General features: G+C 44.5%; 1 protein-coding gene across 2 annotated transcripts; it reads right to left on the bottom strand.

Annotated features, from left to right (window-relative positions):
* Positions 1-2,921: 2,921 nt before the first annotated feature.
* Positions 2,922-27,185, bottom strand: tmem260 (transmembrane protein 260). Of its 2 annotated transcripts, none has more exons than XM_046413343.1 (16): positions 26,768-27,185; positions 23,780-23,811; positions 22,046-22,197; positions 13,441-13,618; positions 13,214-13,327; positions 12,542-12,721; positions 12,393-12,433; positions 10,716-10,802; positions 9,581-9,689; positions 9,141-9,313; positions 7,790-7,961; positions 6,965-7,104; positions 6,213-6,389; positions 5,118-5,171; positions 4,709-4,863; positions 2,922-4,611 (listed from the first exon to the last, which is right to left on the bottom strand). In XM_046413343.1, exons 1-16 carry the CDS (start codon positions 26,874-26,876, stop codon positions 4,313-4,315), a joined length of 2,172 nt encoding a protein of 723 aa, XP_046269299.1. In that variant the 5' UTR covers positions 26,877-27,185; the 3' UTR covers positions 2,922-4,312. The 2 variants fall into 2 exon arrangements, with proteins under 2 accessions (XP_046269299.1, XP_046269301.1); XM_046413345.1 differs by having other exon boundaries at positions 4,779-4,863.
* Positions 27,186-27,227: the final 42 nt, after the last annotated feature.

The raw sequence follows: 27,227 nt of genomic DNA, 5'->3' as shown, positions 1-27,227 counted from the left end.
GGTGAATTACCCCTCTTCCTCCTCAGGCCTTCCATTCAGACACGGAGTGAGAGAGAGAGAGAGGGAAGAGAGAGAGGAAAAAGGCACCCCGAGCTAGTCGAGAGACCCGGCAAATTATGAAAATGCCTCTCTGTGTCCTAAATGGAGGCCGAGCTCTTTAATGTGGCACAAAATTAGAACCTGGGGGAGGAAGTGTGGCCCACTTGATTGGCGAAACCCCTCCTGGTCCACTACACTCCTCCACCCCCTCGTCTCAAAGCACACAGAGATATTATCCTGTGGCTGGTGGCACTCTCTTGTATTGGGGAAACTGAAGGACCCCAGAGAGAGCCCAGGGGCGTCCATAAAGGTGCCTAATTTGTCAGTTTACTCCTCAATTATTTAAATAGATCTAAGAAGGGAGCGGAGAATAGGGCTTTTTCTGCCTCTTCGCAGTTAAATCAGAGAGAGACCTTTTTCCACGGTAGCCATTTTCAATTGCGCTCTGCACTGCTGTCTTTGATATACAGAAGAGGAGCAGTGGAGAGGGGCTGTATCAAATAAACAAATGTGTGTACACAAGATAACAACGGGAACTTGGGAATAATATTCAGTATGCTCTGAAGAACTCAAAGTTATTTCACGTTTATAAATTTACAGATTAGAACGAACTTTACAAACATGCACATAGAACAAACAGACACATGTTAACACTGTGTCTGTCATACATCAGCAAACACACACACATTTACCTATCAGTGAGAATTTAGGGGAGGTTTGGATACAAAGCGAGGACTCTTTGTTGCACGTCCCTCTGCTCCTTTATTCATCCACAATATCAGGTTATAACCTCACACACACACACACACACTATCCTATCAGCAACCCACACCCAGCAGGAGCACCATCTCACACAGCCTGGCAATGCCAGCTCTCAACAAGAGAGACCACTGGAGGTATGTGGGGCCTGGGGCCAGAGATTACCAAGCAGTTGAAGATTGATCCTGGAAATAGAGATGTTGCATTTCCCAACCCTCTGACCTCTAATCCCTCACATATCTGCCTCTATTGTTTGGTTTGTTTTACAAGAGGGGTGAGTTTGTGCAGGCTGAGGAGGATGAGGATGCTGTGAAGGTGGATGGGGTCCACACAGGGTCCTAAGGTGACCTTATCTCTCACATGTGTCTGGTGGAGGCAGGTAAAGGATCCTTTCTGTGTGTGAATGCTTTATTGTGGATCCCTATTGAGATGAACTCTCGTCTGTGCAACAACAATCGCTTTCAATAAGCTCTAGATCAGCAGCGATGCCAGCACAACAACACCAGCAGTCCAGTGGCAGTACAATAGTCTGAGTGCACCTACACAAAGAACACATGAACACCAAAACAATAGCATGAAGTCTTTAAATTCAGGAAGACATTTAGAAACAGCGACAAATAGACACAAAGTAGCCCGAATACAAACAGGAAGATAAAGGAGAGCACGACAAACACCTGGACAAATAAACCTGCAAACGTACTGTACCTACCATACAAACAGCGGTGACCACACACTGAGAAACACACACATGAAGAGTGATAGCAAACAAAAACCTGAGACAAGTAAGTCATGACTTCATGTCAACACAGATTGGCGTTAATGGGCCTAATTCCAATACACATCAGTGAGTCCATAGGAAAATATTTAACTTAGCTAAAATAAAGTTAAGGTTTCACTGAGTCAACCAACTGACAAGAGCTGCCATTTCAGATAAACCTTCAACTTAGTATACCAGAATAACAACAATCCCATGCTAAAAATATGTGTGGAGTTTGGTAGCTGCGTTTGCCAACGTTCACAAAGATGGGTGGCACCTCGTAAACATCCCTGAAACAGGTTTCACACGCTTAGGAAAGGGATCTGCAGGCAAAGTTTTTCCAGAGTGTGAGATTCTACAAAATCTGTGGCCAGCTCAGTATATCATGCCTCTCACACCCTCTATTCTCTTCCCAAACACCAACCAACACACCCCGGCCCTCCGCCTCTCTCCACTCCAAGCTTCCATCCAGCCAGAGAGAGGAAGAGGAGAGGAGATAGGCCCAGTTGCTAAAGCTGTCTTTTCAGCCCCTGCTCCCGCTCGGTCTATCTGAGATACACAGCAAGCGGAGGTGTCGCTTTTCCGCTGGCATTTCGGACAGTATCTACTTATAGACGGGAGAAAAAGAGAAAAGAAAAACAGAAGGGGTATTATCAGGGAGGGATGAGAGCAGCAAAGGCATTTTGTCTTTTTATTCCCCTCCTAAGCCCTGGGCTTTGCTCCCAATCCGATTGGTCGATACGGCCAGGGATGTAAATGAAATGCAAAGAGGAATAAGGCTGGCTTCCCATCTCCAGTGTGTGCCCCCCTAAGTCCTCCGCCCCTCTTTCTCTGTCTCACTCTGTCTTGCTCTCTGGGCTGTTTATGGTGTTGTGTTTCTGTCTCCCCATTCACAGACTCGCTGCTCTCCCTGTTTCTGTCTCACCCTCCTCACTCTGCCTCGTCCTCCTCCCCCCCCCTCGCTCCTCTGTCGCTGCATCCCTCCCCTCTCCCTGGCTGGGCTCACAGCTCTTATCTCCTCAGACGCCCCACATTCCAGCGCTGCCGTGGCTCCCTGCCTGCATCCCTGGTCACGGCGATTCCATGGGTTCCCACAATCCTCGGCAGCTTGCTGATTTAGGGTGGGCAACTGACTCTCAGAGACAGGGGAGAGGAGAGGAACAGAGGGGTTAAGGAAAGACAGGGTGAGAGGGGATGAGAGGGTGAAAGACAAGAGAGGGATGACAAAGTGGAGGACAGGAAGAAAGTAAACTAAAAAATATGAGGCAAGAGTTGGCAAATGATTGTGATGTAAAAACAAAAACAGATGGTTGAACAGGTCAATATTTGTGACTCAAAAGGCCAAGTACACTGTGGGTCAAACGTATTAAAATGAACAGAAACTTTATTGAAACATTTTCATCTGTAGAAAGAGTGACAGTTTTCCCCTTTTATGAGAAACTAAATCATCTGTGATACAGCAGGTCGAATCTCATCATCCAGCCAGCTGACAGCTGCTAAAAGAGAGGGCAGATTACATTCTGAGAAAACTGCACACGCACTTACTGTCCTTCGCTTTCAAGTGGTATCTCACACAGCAGACTCCTTCAGCAGTGTCTCATAAAGCTTATGGCAATACACTGATTTGACCTCTACAACAAATTTCATGGCACATGGTTTATTAGTGTCGGCACTGGCATTTACAAAAACAGGGTGTAACTGATATTCTGGACCCCGGGAATATGTCAAAGACTATGGGCCACTAGCAGTTGTCTCTCCAGCAACCCTCACAGAGCTAAACGTCCAGCTAAACGTTTTCCGGCGAGCTGGGAGGCTGACGGTCTTGCATGTCTCCCACGTGTCCCTGGAGATTGAATGACTTTGTGCTCTTCTCTCTTTCCAGTGATCTGTTTATCGACAACATTTTTATGTGCTTCCAGGCAGGGAAAAGGCTTGGGTTGAGATTTAAGCATGTTCACAAACACACACGCAAATGCGGACATGCAAACACAAGTCAACACACATGCACACAGAAACGCACCTCTAAAAGGGTCCCTGGCATTGTGACATTTCACATTTCATTTAAATCCATGAGGGATTACAGCTCTCTCGTTAGGAAGAGGGGGGCGGGGGGGCACACTCATCGAATCCATTAGTTTTAAAAAATTAAAAGGACCATCTAAGATAGAGTGATGGAAGGATAGAGGGGTGGGTGGGTAGCGCTGCGTAGTGAGGACTGTGTGGCACAGCACAAGTGTGTCCTAGATTAAACGGCCACTATAATCCCCCATTTCTGCCCCCAAATTGGTTTTCCCTCAATCTCAGCCTTGCCATCCTAATGTGAGAAAAGGAGAACTAGAGCAGTGGCTGAGGCAAAATAATCAGCACGTTAAAAACTGTGAGAGCAGAAGAGGAGAGGAAAAAAAGGACGAGATGTAACGATAAACCAATCGAATGGGTGAGTTTAAGGGGAGCACGCGCAGCTTGATTGGGGTCAGTAAAGGCTTCCCAAAGTCAAGCTCCATCCCTCGTCTACTGTAAACATTCATCAAATGAAACATGGCATAGCGATGGCTCTCTGTCCTTTGTGAGCCCGGGACTTCTGCCCCAGCGCTTCTCTTAACCCTCATCTCACAAGTCTAATTTGGTTCAGTCCAAAACTTAACCTAAACATGACTGCCTCATTCTATCTCTCTGGAGCACCGCCTTTAAACCACAAGACACATTCAGACTGCCTCCCCAGTGCCTTGCACTATGGGCTGGGCTTGCAGCACACCCTTAGTGTGCCAGTTCCATGTAGGTCTCTCTGGATCTTGTTATGGGGTTTGCTTCCGGCTCTGACGGAGCCTGTCTCTCTCTGTGAGCAGGTAAGTAATGGCAGACCGTATGGCGGGTGCCTGGGGATCTGTGGGTTCCTTCTCCAGGTAGCGAGTGAAGTGCTGGGTGCTGCAGGTCAGAAGGCTGTCTGGACTGTAGCCCTGGTGACCCGAGCGAAGCAGCCTCTCGCAGGCCAGTGCCAAGTTCTTGTCCCAGTTTGGGGGGTAGTCTGAGTGGGCCTCCACAATCTCCTTGTATAGCTGCCCAGCAAACACAAACACATAAACACACTAGGATACAAGTATGTAAAAGCAGATGTTTCCAGGAAAAACAGCCCCTGAATATGCCACATTTTACCTTGTGTGGCACTTAAATCTGCCCCTTTATGGTAACAGTATTGCTGCATGTTTGTTGAGGTCAGACTCACAGTGTAAGACAGCTCAAAGAGGCGAGCTTTCCCCTCTCCCTGCATCCTTTCTGCCAGGTCAAACAGAAAGAAAGCCGTCTTCATCCTGAAACAAAGCACGCAGGCTCAGGGCTAAGTGCTGGATGGATGAGCCATGCAGATCCGCACTCACAGACGCACCACTCCAATGGAGTGATTTATGTAGATGCCGATACCAAACAGAATGTACATGTAGATGCTCTACCACACAAGACTGGTTTATGGAGATGTTCTAGTGGGCTAGTACGAATCGTGACGCAGCTTTTTATCTGCACAGTAGTATACAACCTCTCCAAAGAGGAAATGAAAAGTTTAGTGTACCTGGCTTGCCACATCTCCTCATTGGCGACGTGCTCCCAGGACGCAGGATGGAAACTGTTCACACACACAAACGAACATTTCTTTATGTAAACAGCTTCAGGCATTGGCTTTGCACAGTTCCACTAACTATAAATGATTATTTATGTGAATATATTGTTCCACTCAACAGTGCGGATTTTGATACACTAAACATCAATGTTTGCTGCATAAACATTAAATGACGGAGCAACAATACCAGCCAGCACATTAGACATGCAGTAAAACCACATCTCCCTTTTTTCACTTTGTTGACTGTAAACACTTGACCTCTTCTTCAAAAGAATATTTTAGCAGGGTTCCTGAGCTAATATTTGGCTTGTGGGCATCGGCGGACACGCTTGTCGTGAGGGTGCGGGAAATAATGTCACAGTATTCAGCCGTGGATATCTGAGTGAATGAAGGGCTGCTGGCAACAGCAGCAGAATATGCAGCTTTGACTAATTCCACTTTTGACACAGTTATTGACAAAATGCAATAAGAAACTCATTATTTTTCATCTTCAGTCTCATTTCAAATGGCTGAGGGCCTAATGTCTTGCTCTGGTTGAATTCACAAAGAGCTGGATCACAGCATGAAGAACAGAGGACAACCTCACTGAGGGAAGCTCTGTGGAGTCTGAGGAGGGATGAGCGGAGACCACAGAGAGACAATAATATGTGGATATCTTTCTGAGTGAACATTTCACATTTCATCTAAAAATCCTAAGATGTTTTCCCAATGGGCTGGTCTTAAAAAAAATCATACTGTGGAGTCTAACATTGTTCAGCCCCTCAGATATGTATTTTAAATTCTAGTTAAGATTCCAAAAGTTTCAAAGATAACAAATATGTCAGACTGCACTATTACACTACTAAAACTGGTATAACACCTCAGTGTATAGCTTCAGCTAGAGCTGTCTTATGGACCTACCATATTACTGTCAAACACTGTGGAATAAGGTGATCTTCTTTAACATTAGGTCTACTGAAGAAGGGGAAAGGGAGGAAACTGTATGTTTAGTGGTTAAACACACACCTGTCTAGAGATGCTAATGACTCTGTCTGGTTGTGTATGCACCTGTTGTGTGGCTCACTCCAGTTGTAGATGTTGCGAGTTCGATGGGCCCATTCTTCAGGGTGAAACTGCCTCTGGATGGGCACCAAGTAGTCACACACACCCAGGGGCCAACGAGAGAAACTACGTTCCCAGCTTGGGTCTCCGTCAGGCAGCCCAATGCAGGCAAACACATTCCTCCTACAGAAAAACAGCCAGAAAGAGGCTTGCTTACATCCTCAATTGTCATCCAACCCTCTCTCCCCTCCCACTTAACTGATGTTGACGGGACACACAGGAACATCCCAACACCTTCTAGCATCCCTCAGGCCCCATGCTGCTCACCAAAGGCTTCGGCCCCGAGGGTTAATCCCACAGGTCAGTGTTGCCCCTCTGAGAGAAAGGCACGTTGGCCTGGCAAACACTGCCCCCTGGTGGGCCTGGTATTAACAGGCCTCCAGCCAGTTTCTGGAACTCAATTCCTCTTGGAGGCAGTGAGTGATGAGAGCAGGGAGCAGCAATGAGTCCGCCCGAGACTGTTTAACCAAATCAAGTAGATTAGTCGAGTTCTGTGGTTCATCAGACTCATTTTATGGCCTCAATAGTTCTACAGGCTTATCTCCTCTCTGCACTCACCGCTGTGTCGACCATCCCACTGATCTCTGTCTCACTAGATCACCCACTTGTTCATTTGGACCATCGTTGCCTGTCCAATTCACTTTCTCGACATTTTACAGCCTTCAGTTTATCTGTTCAGCGGTCTCCCTGTGACTCACTGTGTGTTGTGGGACAGAAATTGCTCCAGACTGAAGGTGTCCTTCTCTTCAGGGTGGGCCGGGTCCCACCAGTGGCCAGGGAAGTGGACCCCAGGGTGGTGCTGCGCCAGCTTGGCCACATACCACGCGTATGTCATCATCTAGAGAGAAGAAAAAGTACCACCAACTCTGTACAATTCCTTGTATTCCAGTGTGAACAGCAGTTAAACTGCCACTCAGTATACATTTCACTTAAAGAATTTATTGCACATTTACCTCAGTATTTGAGGCTATAACAATGTTTTTCTGGGGCAACTTTTATTACCCTCTTTCTTGAATCTTATGGTTGTGATATTGAAGAGATATGTAAAAATATGATTTACATAAAGACTATGTACCCAACTCAAAAAGCATGCGAACATCAGGAAATAATTTTGTTTAAATTTGTTCAGTTATCACATAGCAGACATTTTACCCAAAAACGTAATTTGCCAGACAAATCTTCCTTTCCTCACAAAATCATTTTAATCATTTCAATTATTTAATCATTTTAATTTAATTTATTTTTTTAAAATGAAGAAATCATAACTTTCTTACATGATGACCAAAAGATTACGAATGAATTTTGTCATCAATAAATATTTCGCAGCACACGAAATGAAAGACAAAGAACATGAAATCTCAATAAATTATAATGATGTTTAACCTACTTTTGTAATACTAATAAACTTTGAATTACTACTTAATTGTGTTGAGAGGGAACTTTATCTTTTTTTGGTACAATCATATATCAAAACTTAAGTGACAACAACAAAGTCAAGACAGTGGAGAAAACAAAGCTCTGACCTCCTGGTCGACCAGACGTACATCGGGCCGCACACCCTGGCAGTAGTATAAGTAGCGCAGGGAGTTTCCAGGCAGATCTCCTCTGGTCAGGATGATTGAGCCTGTTGGGACGGAGGCCAGGAGCTCCCTGCCGAACCTCTCAACCACACTGTTTCTGCTGTGATCACACTCCCTGGGATCATTAGCACATACACCATCATACTGCATGTCATCAAAAACACGAGTTGTGTTTCCTTGAACTTAAAAAGGGCTTGAGTGCATCTTTAACACTGCTTATAAGTGTGTGTGAAATTGTGCGCGCGCGTTTTTGAGAGAGTCCCTGTTTGTAGGTGTGCTTTAAAGGTGCTCTGAGGGTAAGTTGTCAGTGCCCCCGCCCCTTCCCCTCTGCAGAGCGCTCGGGCTGCCTATCTAATCGTGGGGAGACAGGTGTGATGGGTCTGACAGCACAGGCCATGCTCTCCCCTTGATCAAAGCCGCTCAGTGATGGCTGTCTGGCACTCCCCGACACTACGCTGGTGTAATCTGCCTTCTCGGACAGCTAACATCTCAGACTGAGCTCTGTGAGTAGAATCTATGTGCTAACCGTGCCTCGCTTTAGCCCCTACCATCGGCTGAGCAGAGAAAAAACCTGACATGCGGAGTTCAGACCTGCAGTATGAAGTGCAGAGGAGAAACAAATCAGGTTTACTCAGGAAAAACTTGTGCATGGGGATTTTAGAAGGAACCAGAACGAGAGAGGAGTTCTTATTTCATTTTAACTTGACTAAACAGAAGGAAGTATTTAAAAGTAACTCAGGACACAGTTGGGGCCAGTGTAGTTACTTCAGAATCGGGCTGCTTTTCAAGATCAGGAAAATTAATAGAAAATCACAAAAAAAGCAAATCACTAAAATCCCATAGAAGTACAATACAATGCAGCTATATTTTCCTCAATTTCTTGTTCACTGATATATATCACAATTTTTGCTGTTGTGTAGTTATTTTTTATAACTGTGTGCAAAGTCTGCAAAGACTTCAGGGATTTTAACTGCAACTCTCCAATGGTGGAGGTGGGCCTGCAAGTATTTGGAGAGTGTTTGTATGTCTTTTTACTGTGCGAATGAAATGCTCGCCCAAGTGCAAAAAGGACTGTGTGTCCTACACTGTTCACCCAAAGTGCATGTTAATACCAACAAAAATCTTAACACTGAAACTCTACATTTTTATCTCATAGTCATTGTTTCATCTGAAACCCGATGTGTTGTTGTGAACCAAAACAATGAACAATAATGTTTTAATATTCCTGAACTGCATTCTGTTATTCAGCACACCCAATGTGACATTTGTTACCCTAACCGACTGGAATGCTCACCTGTGATTGGTGCGCACCATATGTGCTAACAGAGCTATGGTGAGCACCCAGCCTGTGGTCTTCCATAACCCCCCATGGCCCAGCCTCCTCTCCAGCTCACTGTGTGTCCGGCTCAAGCCGAAGCCTGCCAGCACACACAAAGCAGCATCACTCTGGAGCCAGAAACGCTCAACCTGCAGGAAGTGAGCATACACAGACAAGCACACGCACAGACACACATGTACGTGTACACACACACACACACACACACACACACACACACACACACACACACCAGTGTTTCTTCTAGTTTTTTTGTACGATATGTGCCAATATCGATTTCTCATATATTGAAAACTGAACTGCAATTGTAACTCAGAACCCTGCAGGTAAATGAAAACAACAGATAAACTTTGGCTTAGAAAGAGGATGTCAAAATGAGATGAAGTCTCAAAGCTCACCACTCCAAGCAACAGGGGTCTGCTGATGTCCAGGTTGGCTCTCCAAGCAAAAAACAGAGAGTAGACCACGAGCATGGCGGTCAACAGCCAGGTCACTGAGCGGCACGTCCTAGGATAGGAAAGGCCACTTGTTATTCAGTATACAAATACTGTTCTCATTTTTATTATTTGTCTATTTACTCTGGAAAAACCATACTTGTTTTGAAGAAGTCCATAAAAATATTAATGCAGGGATGGAGATCACAAGCCTGAGAGCAAATGCATATGCCAGCCAGCTAAGAGGTGCATGATTGATTTTCTAATGCAGACTGAGTCATAATGAGCTGCTGCCAACCGCTGAATCACAAACTCATTACAGTACAGCTGTAAAATGTACTTATACACTAAAAAGAAAACATGTTACCCTTATGGCAAAAACAAATCATCATCTGACACTTCCAACCCAGAGAAAAATGTCTTTTGGTTTTCTTGCCAGTGCATTGATATGATGGGTTCCACTGACTGGCCACTAACACAAACATCAAAATTTTTTATTTGTTTTGGCTGTTTTATATTGTTCACATTAGGTACAATGGGTAAAAAAAAGCAAAGCTGTTCTTTTGTAGTAATGAACAGTTCGACTCAACATTTTAACATTAGGTAAATTAGTATTTTCCTGGCTTCCCCTTGGCAATCCTATGAATTGACCTTGCTCTTTCTCATCTGTGTGTGTATACAGCCAAGTTTATCAAAATGCAACCCCGGGGGGGCAGGATGTGGCCGGTGTCCTACAGAGCCCCCAGACATCACTCTGCTTTATCAGCTCCACCCCAAAGAAAAAGGAACTGCTCTAATGAATTAATGCATCACGCCACCACACTGCCACATGCAAGCAGTGATTTACTTGTGCACACAAACATGTTTTTGAAAATCCAAAACACACATTAGCCTCTCTTGATTTGAATGTGGAGCGTTGTGACAGCTTGACAGTTAGGTGCCTTAGTGTTTTTTTGTATTCTTTTTTTCTAAGATCATTTTGTCAGTGGTTTTGTTCCTTGTCTTTCACTCCAGGGGATTAGATTTTTGGTTGAAGTGGCTGCTGAGATGTGTGTGACAGAGTTTGGTGTTTTGTATGCCGCCATCTCACTCATCCTACCTGTTCCATGAGGAGAGGAGAAGGCCTGTTAATGCCAGCATCAGAACAGGAAGTGAAAGGTCTGCCAGGCAGTGGTCCAACTGGGCCCTGCACACAAACACACATGTAGCACATGTGATGGACACCAAAGACGAGCCAATTACCCTCCCTGCTACCGAACTCAAGGACAGCAATTATTAAATGCCCTCCATCCCCTATCAAAACAAACTCCTTGGACTGTGCACTCCTCCTTTCAATCGGATTGACAGATGCGAATGACTGTGTCATCCACCCCCCGCTGCCCTGTCCTCTCCTCACAGCGCCTGTCAGTCACAGAGCGCCTGCTCAGAGCAGAGAGATAGTTTCCTGCCTCTTCCTTAATACCCATCTCTATTTGACAGCTTATTGAGTCTCTATATCTCCCAATGTACACTATGTGTGAATGTGCTCAAGAGCGTGTGTTTTTGGGTGTGTGTGTGTCAGCTTCTCCAGCGGGTTTACGTCTCCAGTGCGACATGCCTGTCATGTTCGCCTCTCTTCCTCATCTTGAAGGTGTGCTTGTCCATCAAGCAGCAGGGGTGATGGGAAGGGGTGGGTGCCTGGCAGAGGGGGGTTGGTAGTGGGGGGTCTTAAGACGCACATGCACCCCCATCCCGTCAGCTGGAGAAAGATACCAGGAGTGGGATGACTGCAGTGGTGGTAGTGGTGGTGGTAGCAGCGGGGAGAAAGGGAGGGAATCGGGTGGAGGAGGTGGGGGGTTGCTGGAGTGGAAAAATACAATTTCTCCAGCTCTATTGCAGTGTCTGTCATCACAGCTTGTCACGCTTAAACACCAGAGCTGAGTGATCATTTCAAACTGCTGGAGAAACAGAACACAGCGATTTGGCCCTCTAAGCAGGTTCAGTTCTGCTTTGATGGGAAAGAGTGGAATGGGAAGAACAAAAGCTGCTGGGGAGAAGGGAGAGGGAGAAAGAGATGGGCTGCAGAAATGAATCTGGCCTCTCAGAACAGATTGGAGTGTCTGTGGTTAAACCTGTGTAAAACACCAGAACCAGCACAAAAAGTGGTTGGGTCTCTCATCTCTAGAACCATGTGCACTCTCACTGTGCTACTGATCAAAGGTTTTCCTCTATAGTTTATTTCCTCCATCTTACAATCTACTGTAAAAGCAGAAACATAACACTAAGATTGTATAGGCAGTATGGGAGCCAGAATACTACGTCTGAAGTGCCCGTCCGATAGCTTTGAAAACCTCCACCCACACCTTTCCGTTGACTACATTTCACCACTTCTGGAACTCCCAAACTATATCATCATGTCGCTGTAAATCGAATATCTCTGCCTTGTGAACTTTTGGTCTCATAAAATGCAATCTGATGACATCACTTTGGGCTCTGGAAGACCACAACAGTGATGTCTGTGATTTCATAGACTACATGACTGATCAATACTTACTTGATTCAATAGTATTCAGTATATAAATCTATAACAACAATAATGATTAGTTGCCATCTTACAAGACAATCTTACACTAAATGCAATGAGGCATATGCAAATGATGCATAAACCACAAGAGATGGTAAGACATGTAATTTGAAAGGGCTGTGAATATGTATGAGCTTAGTACATACAGTAAACACTTGATAAATAATATAGATACTAGAACTTTATATTAAGCAATTAAGAAAGTAGACTCACTTTAGCATTGTGGTCAGGTTTACAGAGCTCTCTGTCTTCGCCTGCAAACACAAGAAGATTACAATGAACTGGTACATTTAATTCAGACTAATGGTAAAATGATTTAAAAAAATCTAGAGTGTCTTTATTGGTGGGCAAGCAATATGTACCAGACTGAAGGTGCCATATTCAGCCCTCAGCAGGTGGGTCAGCAGTCCAGACAGGGTGGTCTGATCCCCCCAGCTCCACCGGGCTGTGTTGAGGAAAGAGGAGATGGGCAGGTAGATGTACGGCAAAAAGCCAACGAGGAAACAGACTCCCAGAGACAGAAGGACACGCAAAGACAGCTCCTGTTGAGATTGTCAGGACAGACATGTTCTCAATTTTTTCCATCCTACCATATTTTTACAATCATCCCTTCCCTTAAGAGGCAACTGTTAAGACTAATGATAACATGAAAATATTCTGAAGTATGCTAGGAACCTGTTGAAGCATCTCAAATCTCTCTGAGTAAACCAAGGGGACTCATGACCCCACTTTGGCTAATAAACAAAAGCAATAAAGAACATATTTTTTGTAGAAATATTGTAAAAACTGCTTCCAAGCTTAATTTTCTTGGATAAAGGTTTTCTACTTTTCCTGTTTTAGAAGTATGCAGAAGTGTTTTTGCCTAACTATCTGTAGAGTGCCAAAATTGAAGTATGAGCTCTATGACTCCTCCCTGTACATTGTTGCACATACAACTAATATACACCCTTTCTCTTGCCTGTCTAGAGGTTTCTTAAACAAACATTCAGAACTTCTTTCACTTAACTTTTTATACTTAAGACCCCAGAACTTACCCTGTGAGAATAAAGTCGTTGAAGAACCCAGGGAATGATGACCAGTACATACAGCACCAGGGTGTGCTGGTTGCAGAGTCCCAAACCACAGCACAGCGCTCCCCAGTGTGCAATCTGGGAAGGTCAAGCATTTTAACACAGCACTGCGATGTAGTTATCTTATCAAGGGCTGATCAGAGGAAACTGCAGGTCCTCAATATGTGTGGAATTTTGCTGCACTGAGTTACCTTCCCCCTCTGAGTGGCGTTTTCAGCACAATGGAAGTTGGAAGTCAAGAAGAAGAGTAGACCAACAAAAAGGTTGTTTAGGGTGAAGACTTCCGCCACCATGGACCACTGCCAGCTCAGCCTGGAAACAGCGAACAGGCCTCCAGCCAGTACTGCACCAGGACCAGCACCTACCAACCTGACAGTGAGGGAGCAGCAGCATTCAGTTTTCTTTGATGACATTTTTCACTATAGGCTTGTTGCTGCAATCATCAAAAATGAATCTTGAACTAAAATGAATCTGAAAAACATGTCTGTGAGTATTCAAAATATACCAATCCTAGCTTTCATTTTTGTTCTTAGTCAGTTTTACAGAACTTTATGTTTTTCTTTTTCAGTAGTTTATATGAGGTAAGTTACACTGCACTGACACAAAAAGGCAAAACAACAAAGTCAGCAGCTTCAGACAAAATTAAAATTTTGCAGTCAAAAAAAGCCACCCCCAGACTAATTTGGGGATCCATTATAATCTTATTCGACCCAAGTTTTGCTTTTCTCGGACAAGACCTTGAAAAACACTCAGTGAATTGGGCCATTCCATATCATGAGAACTCCCTCCACAGCAGCTGGTTGATCTCAAGCAGACTGGCACAGAAACCACCGTGGTAGAGATAGCACTTTATCCTCAGCTTCTTAAATATAATGTGTGCACAAAAGTTTTCCCTCCTTCCTCCTCTCCTGTACTGTCTCCATCTCCTTTGCCGTAATTGAAGCAAACTTGGGATAATCTGTCATACGCTAAGACCCACCACTTACTAAAATGAGAGACAGAGAGGGGGGGAGAGAGAGAGGCGACAAATGATGGGGAGAGGGTAAAGAAAAGGAAAATAGTGCAGAGAAGTGTGTGTTAAAGGGGTGAGACAGTGTGCGGGATAAAGGATGAAATAAAGAAAAAGGAAGAAAAAAGTTCAAGAAGAGAGAGGAGGAAAAAAGAGAAAAGAAAAAAAAAAACGCAGCCCAGTCCCCGGCATGCTGGCTCTGAAATATGAGCAGGCTCGACAATTAGGGAAGTCAGGCAGTATGGCCCTTTCCGCCATTGTGTGTAGTGGCTTAGAGTCCTCATCAGCCTATCAGCTAACTGACAGGCAGAGAGCTGCTCTATTCAGCACCGCAGATACAAGCTGCAGGCCAAACGGCTGCCAGGTCCCTTATGACCCCACAATCCCTTGCCGGTGACAGCTTCAAGCTCCATAGCAAATTAGGCGCTCTCACATTACAATCGCAGAAGACAGATTCCATTAACGGTATCTGAAATTGAGTAGAGAGCAGGCCCGTTATCAGACCTGACTCATAAGCACCGCCATTAATCACAAGGCATGATACCATTTATACATTTCCAGCTCTCTGCCTGCCGCTGTGATAGTCAGCCACAAAAGGCCTGATGAGACTTAGGCTAGGGGAACAATGGAGCTTTCTGAGGAAAGCGCGGTAAATCAGGAAAAAAAGGAGAGGGAGAGCGAGAGGAAGGGAGAAAAAAAACTCTGCTTGCTGACTACTTCCTCTTTTTTTCTTGGGTTTTCTCTCTCCTTCTCTCCACTATTTTTCCTCTGTGTTCACTGTAAGGCGAGCTCAGTGAAAGAGTGCGTGCATGCGTGTGTGTATGTGTGTGTGTGTTGGGGTGGGTGGGTGGGGTGGCTGTGTTGATGGGGCGTCTAGGAGTGGGTCTTAATAAGAGATAGCAACGTCTTTCTCGCTGCCCCGCTCCAGGAATTAGTTGTAACTTGAAGGAAGGATGAAGAAGGATGGGGGGGCAGATGGGGACTTTTGTTGAGGTGCAGAGACCCCCCGCACCCATTATTTTGCCTCCCTGCATGACAATTAACCCATAGCTCATACACCTAGCAGGGGGGCCGATTTTGGGGTACAACTGGGTGCAGAACTGTCATGGGGGTCCACGGAAGAGGTTATTACACCAAGTACATTCCTGTCTCTGAAGTCTAGTCTGATAGCCAGGCAGCACTTGTCACATCTTCACAGACACACACACACACAAACATGCACACACACACACACATTCTTGTTCTTCAACTTCTTTATTCTCCCTGAGTGCCTGACAAATCTCTCTGTTAGAGCTTGTCAGTCCGTAAGAGCCCAGTGGTGTGTGTACAGTGCGGGCTGTAAATGACCTGTCTGTCTGCGCAGGACCACCTGGGTCCCAGTCAGCCTTCTCAGCCTCTCCACGGCTCATTCTCTGGGCTGGCTGTTCCCAGGGCGCACAGATAAAGCAGGACACATTCTGACACCAGTGTGGCCGTGTTCCCTGTTATCGCGACTCAATGCGGTGCAGGATGCTGCTATGCTGAAATGTTGTGGCTCACTGACAATGGCCTGGTTGAGACGTGACAGGGGAATAACACGGCTGACAATGAGACTATTCCACCCTGAACTGATCCACCCTGCCAAAATGTCTGTGTCATCACTTGGGTAATTAACTGAATGACAAATATTATGCAGAAAGCCTAGAATGAATGTACAAACTTGGAAATAATGTAAATGGTTAGAAAATAAAATTACCAAAAATTCAACTGTTTTTTCTAAAGAAAATGAAGAAATGAAAATGAAATGAAAATGAAGAAACATGAAAAAATTGAAAATATGAAGTATCGAACACTTCTGAACACAGAAATTGGGAGATCAAAGGTAAATTACAAAAGGAAGCGATGGCAATAATACAACAGGCTCTGGTAAGCAACATCCTCTTCAAGGACACAAAAAAGCTCAGTAGAATCACTTTGAAGCGTCAAAATGGGACCTGCCTCATTTACCCCCTCAGTTCTACAGTATGGGCCAGAGGCGTGCCAACACCAGTCATCTGTGCTAAATAACAGCACACAAAACAGCACTCTGAACTGAATGAGGCTTCACAATGGCGTTGGCCAAGGGAGCCACTGTCACACACCACCCTGGGGAACAGACAATACCACAGCTGTGCCATCGAGGATCAGCTCTGCACTGTTCTCTAACCGAGTGGTGGTTTGGGGAAGCAGCGCTGGAAAAGAATCACACATTCCTGAAGAGGGTAGAGAGCCCGAGAGAGGAGGTGGCCAGCTCGGGCTGAGGCTGAGGTTTCCAGCTGGCCCTCGCTGACACCCCAAGGCTCTCCTCTGGCCAGGACAACGGGCAGGCTACTTAGTAGCTGTTACATATCAGTGCTAAGTGTCTGATGCACTGCTTTGAGATTTCAAAGCCAGGCTGTAACTGATATACAAATTTAAGTTTTTGTGTGTGTGTGCTGGGAAATCAAATACTGTTTTACAACCAGTATGAATTGGGGCCCATTAATATTTCAGTATTATTGTTTGTTGTCTTTCAGTGGAATTGTATCATTACAATATGATCATACTGATCATTTTGCAAAATTATGTTTTTAAATGGGCATAATGTTAGGTTTATATGTCGAACAGTGTAGTAGCAAACTGATGTGTATAACATCTTCTGAGTTTTCTAATGTAGATGTGTAAATGTGAAAATATCCCTGACAACTTCATCATTATCTTGAGACTGGAGAGAACAATTATTAAGCAGAAGGTGTATTAACAAAACTAGTTTTGTAAAGGTGGAAAAACATAGACATTTAACCAGGCAGGGAGGCTTAAATGAAAGATGCTACTTAATTGCAATTCAGGAAATGTTCGTTCCAGGGTTTTGGTGTTTTGACCTGTACTTGGCATGAAAAGTCAGGATGTCACCACGCTCTGCTGCTTTGATTTCACTTGTCTCCTGTAAGGCCTCTAAACTTCTGGACGTGCAACACTAAATCACTGCAGTATCTCTTTAAATTAATGATTTCAAGCAAAGTGCAATTAAAGACTAGATAAGATGTTAATTACGGGGTTTTTTTTTTAACATGAGAAGAGTATAACATCCATCCATCCAATATACCAATATATAACCGTCTATCCTTCTCACCACTTAACAGACACAGGGAATCCCAGCTGAGTGAATGGCTGGGTTCACCCTGGACAGATCACCAGTTCATCACATAACAAAAGCATAACAGTTCAATGGACTGTACTGATTACACAATTGCTACAGTGCTCTAGTTTTAATATCTATTAATATCAAAAAGCATTTCTTACTTACATGCTGACAATGATATCAGCTTTTTCATAAATATAACATTAATACCACTATATGATATTTTGAACTTACTAGCTAATGATGAGACAAGTGAAATTCTTTATGAATGTTTCCATTTGTTTAATATCTTTTTCATTTTTCAAAATTATTTCATGTAAGGTTTTCTTCAAAAAGATGATTATCAATAATCATTACCAAAATATCACATTATTAATACTGAGGTAAGAATTATACATGACATGATTCTTTCAGTACTGTCCAGGCCCAATCCTTTTTCCTAACTAACTTTCAGTATATTTGAATCTGGGATGCCACAGCCCAATTTTTAGCCGGTCACCGAACCAAGCACTTCCCTGTCTTTCCCGTCTCATCCAGTGTGTGAAGAGGAGGCTGTCTGCTCGAAGAGAGAGCAGGGTAAATAAGGGTCCCGGCTCTGCCGCTCAGACACCCCTCCTCCAGGAGAGCGCTCCAGTGCTCCAAGTGCGTGTAAAATTAATCACCACAATTCTGCTCAAACAATGCAGCCACTGACATGACAATTTCTCTCAGAATGCCATCTTAATCTCCACCCAACACACAAAAATTACAGGAAGAGGGTGAAAAAAAAACAATTTACAAAAATCCTGTGTTTATGCAATTCACTGAATGCCATTTTTATTGCTGCTTTTTCCAACAAAGTCATTAGGCACACACCAGTGATACGTAAATGTTGCTGTATAGATTCCATTAACTAATTCTGGGTGAATTGTAATTGTCGAGTCTGATCCGTCTCCGTGCCTGGTGCCTTATTAAGACCGCCTGTGGTGGGTGAGGAATGTAATATTGACGTCCGAGGCAGACACAATCTTGGGCCCACGGGCGAAAGGAATATTAAACTGGTACAGTATTCTGCTGTCTATCTAGCCCTCCTCCCTCCTCCTCTCTATCCCCATCCCATAGCCAGTAATGAGGAAATAACATCTTCATTAGACATCTGTTTAACTGTATTAGTGGATGAGTCCTGGGGGAACCATTGGTCATGCCGAGGATGGGGGGGGTGGTAAAGGAGGTCTGTTGGACTACAATGTGACGGTTGAGATATTGCACAAATGGAACAAAAGGTCCAGAGATTCGGGCCTTTTAAACAGACAAACCTAAGATTGTCTTCTGCATTTTCACATGAAAACCGGTAATAGTGCATTCTCTATTGCCACTTGGGACTAAGATTTTATCCAACCATAGCAGATGTGAGGGGGAGGGGCGGCTTTGCCACCTGCAGGGAGAGGTGAGAACATTATCCAACAATATAACTCTATTCAGCTGTTTCCAAGAGACTTGCACTCAAGATGTCCAGAAAAACAAAACTACACAAAGGGCTGCAAAACAACAATACCCACACACACTGCTCCTGACATGACCCCAACAAGATACACACAACCTCACTCCTGTGGAAAAACAACCCACCTGAGCGAGGAGGGAGAGCGCCATCAGGACCATATGGTGGAGGTCCTTATAAGGAGTTGGTGACATAGCACAAGGCAGGGGATGGCACCACGCCCACCCTCCGGTCCACTGAGGTATCAGCTGTGCCACATGGGCCAGCTCTTGGCAGGGGAGCCTCTCGCAGGTGTGCATTTTGTTTCGAGGGCCGCCAGGGAAAGGGGAGGCCAGACACGATTGGAAAGCCTCACCAGTGCTGTTATGTAATCATATGATCAAACAAAAAGTGCTGATGACTGAGCGTTAGGAGGTTGTTTTTCTGCTTCGATGGCTGTCAGCATGCTAACGTGTCCGCTCCTGGTTTCTCAGGATAAGCTCAGGAATGGAGAGAGATTCCTTGCAGGTAGCAGAGATTCTGAGCAGCTTTAGCAGATAACTGTTAAACGAGAGAGCACAGAATACCGAGCTGTCTGGATTATCCCACTATGAAGGGTGCATTCCTCTAGAGGCTCATGGCTGAGGCCTTTAACAGTGCATGGGCCAAATGTTTCTTTCTGTGAACCTCCAAGTGCAATTGATAGTAATTATCATTATGTCCACCATCCTCAAAGGCTTGTCAGGCCATGGTGTGAAAACATAACAAGACATGCAATTTGGCCATCAAACCATATGATCAAGCCAAGAAAACTGTAATTGACAAATCAAAGGGAGGCTAAGTGCTACATTTAAACTTATGCAAGAGACAGAAGTGGCTTCCAAGCCTATCAACTTACATTCCCCCACATTAAACACGGCAATCTGGCCGACTAATTTAAATTGATACATCAAAGGCTTGCAATGTTGGGTATACTCCAGATGAATTTCAAGGTCTTACAATTACTATTTGAGAGAAACTGCCTTCAAGTACCCGTATTAACTTCAACATATTTTGCCATCTGAAAATAATCACAAAAATGATGATTTGTTTGAGGGTAAAAAGTCTACTTCTTGGCTGATGCGAACCTAAAAATAAGAAGTGGTGAAAAAGTTTATGAGAGACTCACAAGGACAAAACAACAAAAGACATTTCAGAACTTAATTATGTTGGGAAAAGACACAGCAAACTGTTACTACAAGGACAGAGCAGGTATGAACGGGTGTCAACTGGTCCGTTTTGGCATTTCATCTGAGGGAAAAGCCTGGCCAGAGAATCCCTGCAGGGATATGGCATGACATCTATGCCAGTTTTCTTGGTATGGTTAAAGCACCCAATGCCCTCCATGCCAGAACTGAGAGGGAGGTCTTGACCATCCAGAAACCCACTCCTCCCCATTCACCCTCCTCAACTTTTGCCCTCTCCAGTAACCCCTCACCAGGCAGTGTGCCAACTGATCCACAGCCACAAGCCGATCCCAAACTAGGCCCTGAGCAGATAATGACGAAAACCTTTTATGCTTATTTTTCAAACTGAAAGCGTAGATTATATGTTCATACTTAAGAGCTTATATGGTGTGACTCTGTATGCTCTGGCTGTATTCCTCACCACTCATCATCCCTTGTTGGGGGGTGTGTGGGGTTGGAGGTCCTCATAATAACTTTTTATTTGACCATAATCCAAAACTGGATCTAAATCCCCAGAGATTACAAACAGGGCAACATTTAACATGCACACTGTGAGCCAAATATCACCCAGAGTGCAGGATATTTTTTGGCCTGTAAATGTCTGGCCAAGAGCTGATTCCAATCATCCAGTTGACTGTTAACTCATAAATGTATTAAGACTAGAGAAGCACAGTGTTCCTTCCCATTGTTTTGAAGGAACACTGGTTGAAGCTGGCAGGAACTGATTCACTTCTGAGAAGCAGTAAGGCAGGGCAGGGTCTAAGGCTGATGCACTATGGGCTTAGAGCTTAGAGACAGTCCCCTGGGGAGCCTTTCCTCCCCAGCCCACTGCAGCAGTGATGACTCTGTACACTGACCTATTCTAGACCACCTGTCACTTAGCACACACCAGCCATGCACACAGGAAGTAGATCCAGTACAGAGTACTGAATTTTCACACATCGCCAAGGTGTAAAGCAGGAGGAAATTACATCATATTGAACTATTCTTATTCTGAACGATTAAATTAGATATATATGACATGCTTGGAAATGTCCCAGTATGCATAAATAGTGACAAAAAGGAAAAATGTTGACACTAAGCTGCCACCAGCAATGCAAGGTGGAAAATTACTAAGATCAGCAAAAGGGTGATGTAAGGTAGTTTGGCCAACCATAGGGGATAATCACACACAAAGAGAGAAGGGGTGAAATACTTCTTACATGATGGGGTCAGCAGCAGGCGAAACTGCAGGGTGGTAGATGGCAATGCAGAGTCCATACACTGCGTTCATGACTGAGTGAGGGGAGACATGGTTGAAGAGAGGGGAGGAGTGGAGTTAGTGATCCTGTCCCTCTCAGACCCAGGAGGCAAGAAGGAGGAGATAAGAAATCGTGCCATGTCAGGATTGGGAGCATGCTGGGCAGTGGGAGGTGGGGCAGGAGAATGGGGATGTCTGGGTGGGGGTTGGAGGGTGTGATAATTGCGATATACATACACACGCACGCTCACAACGGGTGGCTGATGGGTAAACAGGCAGGGCAGGATGGTGGGAGGAAGGCAGGCGGCTGGGCTCTGCTCCTGAATACTGAGCAGAGGATCAGGGACAATGCTGCCAGTCTGACAGGACCCAAAAATACCACTCTCTGTTCCAGACAGCATCAAGATGCAAAAAGTCAGTCAAAAAAAATATGTCCCTCGGATGTTTGACTTTTGCCATACAAATTGAGGTATGAGCAGAGTTTGCCAGTAGAAGGCTTCACTGTGCTTTCCTGAAATTTAAGTTTGAGACATACATATGCAAGCACAACTGTGTGTCATCACACCTTGTGTGAAGATACCAATTTTGAGGGAGAATTAAATCACTTAAATTGCCCTGGCATATTTGTTAAAATCACAGCACAACAATCACACAACAGAGGAATAACACAAACACATCAGCAAGCAGTGGAAAATTACTGAAGAAACTTATATTTCATGTGCTTACCTGCAGACAGAAAGGCAGAGGGCACCACAAGCAGCAGCCCCCAGCAGACTAGTCATTAGGTTGACACTGTGGGCTGGAGAGAGTGAGGGCAGAAGACACATAGCCAGCCGAGCTAGTAAGGTGAAGAGAGGGTATCCTGGAGGATGGGCCACCTAAGAACAAAAAGACAGTCCAAATCCAGAGATGAGAGACAGACTGACAGCTTCAAGAGAAGAGCACATAAATAAGGTAATGCTCAAGATGTGCGTGAGTAGACAGCAGGCTAGGGTGAAAGTGTAGATGCTATACTAGAGATAAACATAAGAAGACAAAATGAGAACATAGAAGATAACCAGTAAGCAACAGTGAAGCACATGGTGCTAAGGAGTAGCAGGATTTATTATGTTAACTAGTCCTCTGTAACTGAGTAGCAAATCTAGTTGCTCTTCTGCTGTCAGTAGATGGGTGTGCTTCAGAGATGCAGTAACAGAACCAATGCTGCCTGGCATGACCGCAAACTGACTCTGACACTAGAGCCGTCCTCTCCCTCTCTTCCTCCCTCTTCTCACTTCTTTTCCTCTGGCCTCTTCCCAAGGACAGTGTAGCTCCCTAGAGCCCATGGTAGAGCACGTGGTGCTTGCCAGTCCCAGCCCCCAAACCACCTCCAAGCTGCAGTCATTCTCGCCTGGGGGATCTCGGCAATCACAGCAATTAGCCGCTAAGTCTCCTCCACCCTGATAAGGGCTCAGTCATTAAACACAGACTCATTCCCTGGCACTGATAACATGAGCCATGCAACCAGAGAAAAGGGACAGCTCTTCAAATGAACACAGCTGAAAGGTGAGAGTGTGTCTACCTTGCCGGTCACCTCAGACAGCCAAGGCTCATTGGTTACATTCAAACATAGAAACAACGCACCCAAATTCAGATGGATGGATTAGGGGTAGGTGGGGATGCGGGGGGTGGGGGGGCTGGGGGTTGTACGTCAGCAGAAGCAAAGGAGCAAACGAGGTAACTGAGAAATTTAAAGAGATAAAAAAAGAATGTAACTCAGCAAACAGTTTGGTCGAGTGTTGGCATCAGACAGGTACATCGCTCCACCAAAGTGAGCACCAATTAAGAGAATGTGAAGGAAGGATGGTGTGGCTGGCAGGAGTGTACAGATGTGTAGCAAAAGGACAGTTAAGGGACAAAGGCCACAGGGAGCATGGGGAAGCAGAACTCTGGAGCTCTGGGGATCAGAAGGGGGGGCCAGCAGCCTGGGGCCCAGGGACGGCCTGCGAGGCCCAAGGGAGGCCTGAGAGGCAGACAGGCAGGCCACACGGACTGCAGCACTAACGGCAGGATTACTGGCATAGTGACACCGACACAGCCTCCCTAAAAGGATCACAGCGGCGTAATAAACTTTATTAAATAATAAAACTTATTATAACTGTTAACCCGATTTAGTTCATTCTTCGCGGCTTACACACACACAAAAAAAGAGGGGTGGATATAATAAGCCTTATACCGTACATAAGGCAAAGCCTACAAAAGCCATCGCCTTACCATTGACTTTAATTGGATTTGAAAAACGGGTTGCAAATTATAGCATTCTCTACTTGCAACTTAGTAAAATAAGTGTATAGAAAAGAAGGGGAAAAACCTGTGGACTGAAAGTAAATTAATCTGCTTTCTGCCCATGCTTAATTAAACTTCCTTAATGCTTATAAGAGTTAATGAGTGAATTGATTAAACAATACAGCTAATACTCACCCCGAGCTCACAAGCAGTGGTGATCAGCTCTCCTGTGGAAGAGAATAGGGGAGGAAATTAATGTAAACCCAATAATTATTATTAAGAGACAAGTCTGCTCCCAAAGTTTTCCCAAATCAAATACTTGCACTGGGGTTTTGCATTAATTTGCCAGGATCAAAACCTACAAATCTTCCCAGTGTGACATTTCCTAAGCGGCACGCTCATTCTCTTCATCTCTCGCTTCTCCCTTGATGCCTCCCTCCCTTCCTCCAGCACATACACACAGATATAAACACACACACACACAAACCATTAGACTCCCTCTCCAATGCTCTGTCACACAAAGACACACATATGCTGATCTGAGAATAATGCTCCCAGTCCCAGCCTCCCCATGCATCAGGGTCCTTTCCCTTTCCTCTTTCTTCTGACGCTCTACGTGCCTCTCTGTGGCTCCCACACTCCCAATGTCTCAATGTCTCGTTTAGTCCGTTGGGCACAAACAGAAAAGACAACGTTGGTGACAGTCACAGAATGAGGTAAGCTGTAAAAATAAGAGCCGGTTGCACAATTTTTTGACAAGCTCTGTGTGAGGTGCAGCACAAAGTGAAAAGAAAACCCCTAAAAGCTATTTGAGGAAGCTTTAATGTATCTGGGCACAAACCCATTTGTGCCAGAATACACCCAGAGCGTTTCAAATTATACTGATTTCTCACCCAATGTTTGCATCTCCCACTCATGAAAATTGAAATTTGGTTCAGATTAAATGACATTGATAAATGTTTGGGTTCGAGACAGCTCCCTCTACTGGTGCTAGATGGGTAGTCATTTCCTCCATCCAATGCAGTCAATAAAAAAGTGGCCTTGTCTTCTCAGTCTATCGCTTCATCCGCACACAAACTATGTGGGACAGGATGTCTGGTAGGTTCAGACATATAGCCTGGGGAGAAAAATTAATCAAAAGGTAATTTATTTCACAGTATTTTTAAGCAAACATCAACTGAGTAAAGGTGGCTATTTTTGATCAAAGCATTTGTAACTGTTTTTACATTTTCAAAATAAACTTTTGAAGAGCACGAACATGGACCCAGATGCAGCACCAACCATTATAGAACAGAACGACTGAATTTCAGATGGCATTGGCTTCATCACACATTTTGCAACCTTGTCGATACAGTGAATTATTATGCCTAAATTTCTGCCACATGAGGAGCCCCAACTCTTATCAGTCTAATGGACCATGAAGTCAGAACTCCCCCACCTGCACAGCTTAAATGTTTTCACAGCTCCATTTCACCTGGCATGAGCCGCCAGCTACCTGCCATCATTTTACATCACACTTTCTCTTCCCTCATCGCTTTCTCAATTTCACTCATTTTCCCTCAGTAGTGGCACACTTTTACACCATTCAATACAGAAAACCTCAAACTAACACTGAGCCAAAACATCCATCTCGGTGCCACGGAGATGCAGTTCTGCAGCCCCAATACTAAAAAGGGAAAATATTGACTCAACGGGGTAGCAGCATGGGTGCCAAGAGTCTTTGTGATAGTGGAGCATGGGCACCCACACCAGTCTTCCCATAATCCCCATCATTTCCACACTCCACATTCCTAGACAACAGCGTACCCGTGGGGCTGTGCTCAAGCCTCTCCAGGGCACATCACACCTAAAGAGATTAGGACACAGAGACGGAGACCTGGAGAATTCCAAAGGGTGTTCAGCTGGCACTATCAGAGCGGGCATCCTGCACCGTCCCTAAACACTGTGGAGAAGGGGCTGGCCATTTTTTCAAAGGCCCCGTTCAGTAGACAGCAGCAGAACCAGCTGGGCTACTCAGCGCTCCAATTGCCTGCTCTCGTCTGTGCTCACTCATATCTGGCCAAGCTTTCATATGCTTTCATTTTGCAAAATGCGCATTCCCCTCCACAGCAGCTTGTATGCCAGAGCAGTGAAAACCTAACAAGCAGAGCCTTCATGCCCTCAAGTCCACATTTACAAGTTTGCAACGTAGCTATCACTTTTAAACAGTTTGTAATTGTGCAAGGCAGTTCTTCATAAACTGCATTACAAGAGTGTTGGAAAACACATTGGCCTACAACATAGGCTGAGTGAAATACATTTGGGTCCACTGTTAAGCCTTGTTTCAGAAGAGTGCAAATTAAATGTATGCATAAACACAATATTCAATTCAAACAAACAAACATACAACATGTTATTTTATATGTCAGGGTTGTCAACAATACTTTGTCATTACAAACAGTGAGTACATTATCCAAGAAATAATTTTACACAAATTTTGTGGATTCTGAGGAAAAATGCTCAAGTCTAATAACTTTATGAACTAATACTTTATTTCAGCGCAGGTGAAGAAAGTTTATATTGTATTAATTATTGTAGTATAAACTCCATTGGGTCAAATTTTGACATGGACTACAGAGTATCATTACAAGATTTTCAGATTTCAAAGAATTTTTTGTTAATATATAACGGATATAAAACCAAATGTATCATGATCCATTTTCAAATGTAATTAATAGAATAGAATAAAAACACTTAAATTGTCCCACCAAGGCACAGGAAAATCAGTAAAAACAATGAAAATAATAGACACAAAACTTCCCAGAAATCATAGAAATATGTGTGCAACTTACGACATTTAAACTCACGGCAAATATTTTATTTGTTCTTCATACTGACTATAAAGAATCCTTTATATATTTTTACCAGAGATGTCATCCAGAAGGTTACTTCCTGTGCATTCCGGCCTTTAACATTCAATTATTAACATAAGATGAAAAACCGTGCTGGTGTGTAAACTGTGTAAATAATTCAGGCACATGTCCAAGATTTGTCCCTCGTGTTGGCGGAAACCTGCAGTACCTGCAGTACCACGGACAGCACTCATTCAGCGGCTGTCGCTACAAGGCGTCACACGATTGGCTGCCTGGCAACACAACAAAGCCACATGACCAGAAAACCATTAGCTAGCTGGCTAACACCCACCTGAGTCTCCACCGGGCACAGTCTTTTGTACACAGGGCACATACAAAGCGGTGACACAGGCGACAGTAGCGCCTGTCAATATCCAGCTTGTCCTGTGCTCCACGGACATTTTTATTTCCTGTGGACAAATACCGACTGTGTAGACAAACTAGCGAGCTAGCTCACGTTAGCGTGAATCTGAGCGTGGTCCATACATTTAGCGCGCTGAGGACTGTGAATAGTACTATAAGCTACCAGCTGTCTAAAAACCGATGCTAGTATAGAGCTGAAGAAAAGTTAATATGACGCCGAGTCATAAACGTCACTATGCAGTTTTGTTTGTGCAGGCTTGACACTTAGCTAAATTGAAACGTTTCCGTTCCCGGGAAGTAGCAGCCTGATTCTCGCCCAACCGAAACCTCGCGATATTACCAGACATGCCATTCCTAAAATAACAGCAGTCGTTTAAGAAGTTGTTATT

The sequence above is a fragment of the Scatophagus argus genome, chromosome 15 (assembly GCF_020382885.2).
Source record: "Scatophagus argus isolate fScaArg1 chromosome 15, fScaArg1.pri, whole genome shotgun sequence".
Taxonomy (NCBI): domain Eukaryota; kingdom Metazoa; phylum Chordata; class Actinopteri; family Scatophagidae; genus Scatophagus; species Scatophagus argus.
The sequence above is the reverse complement of the archived record's forward strand: the minus strand, read 5'-3'. Positions and strand labels throughout refer to the sequence as shown.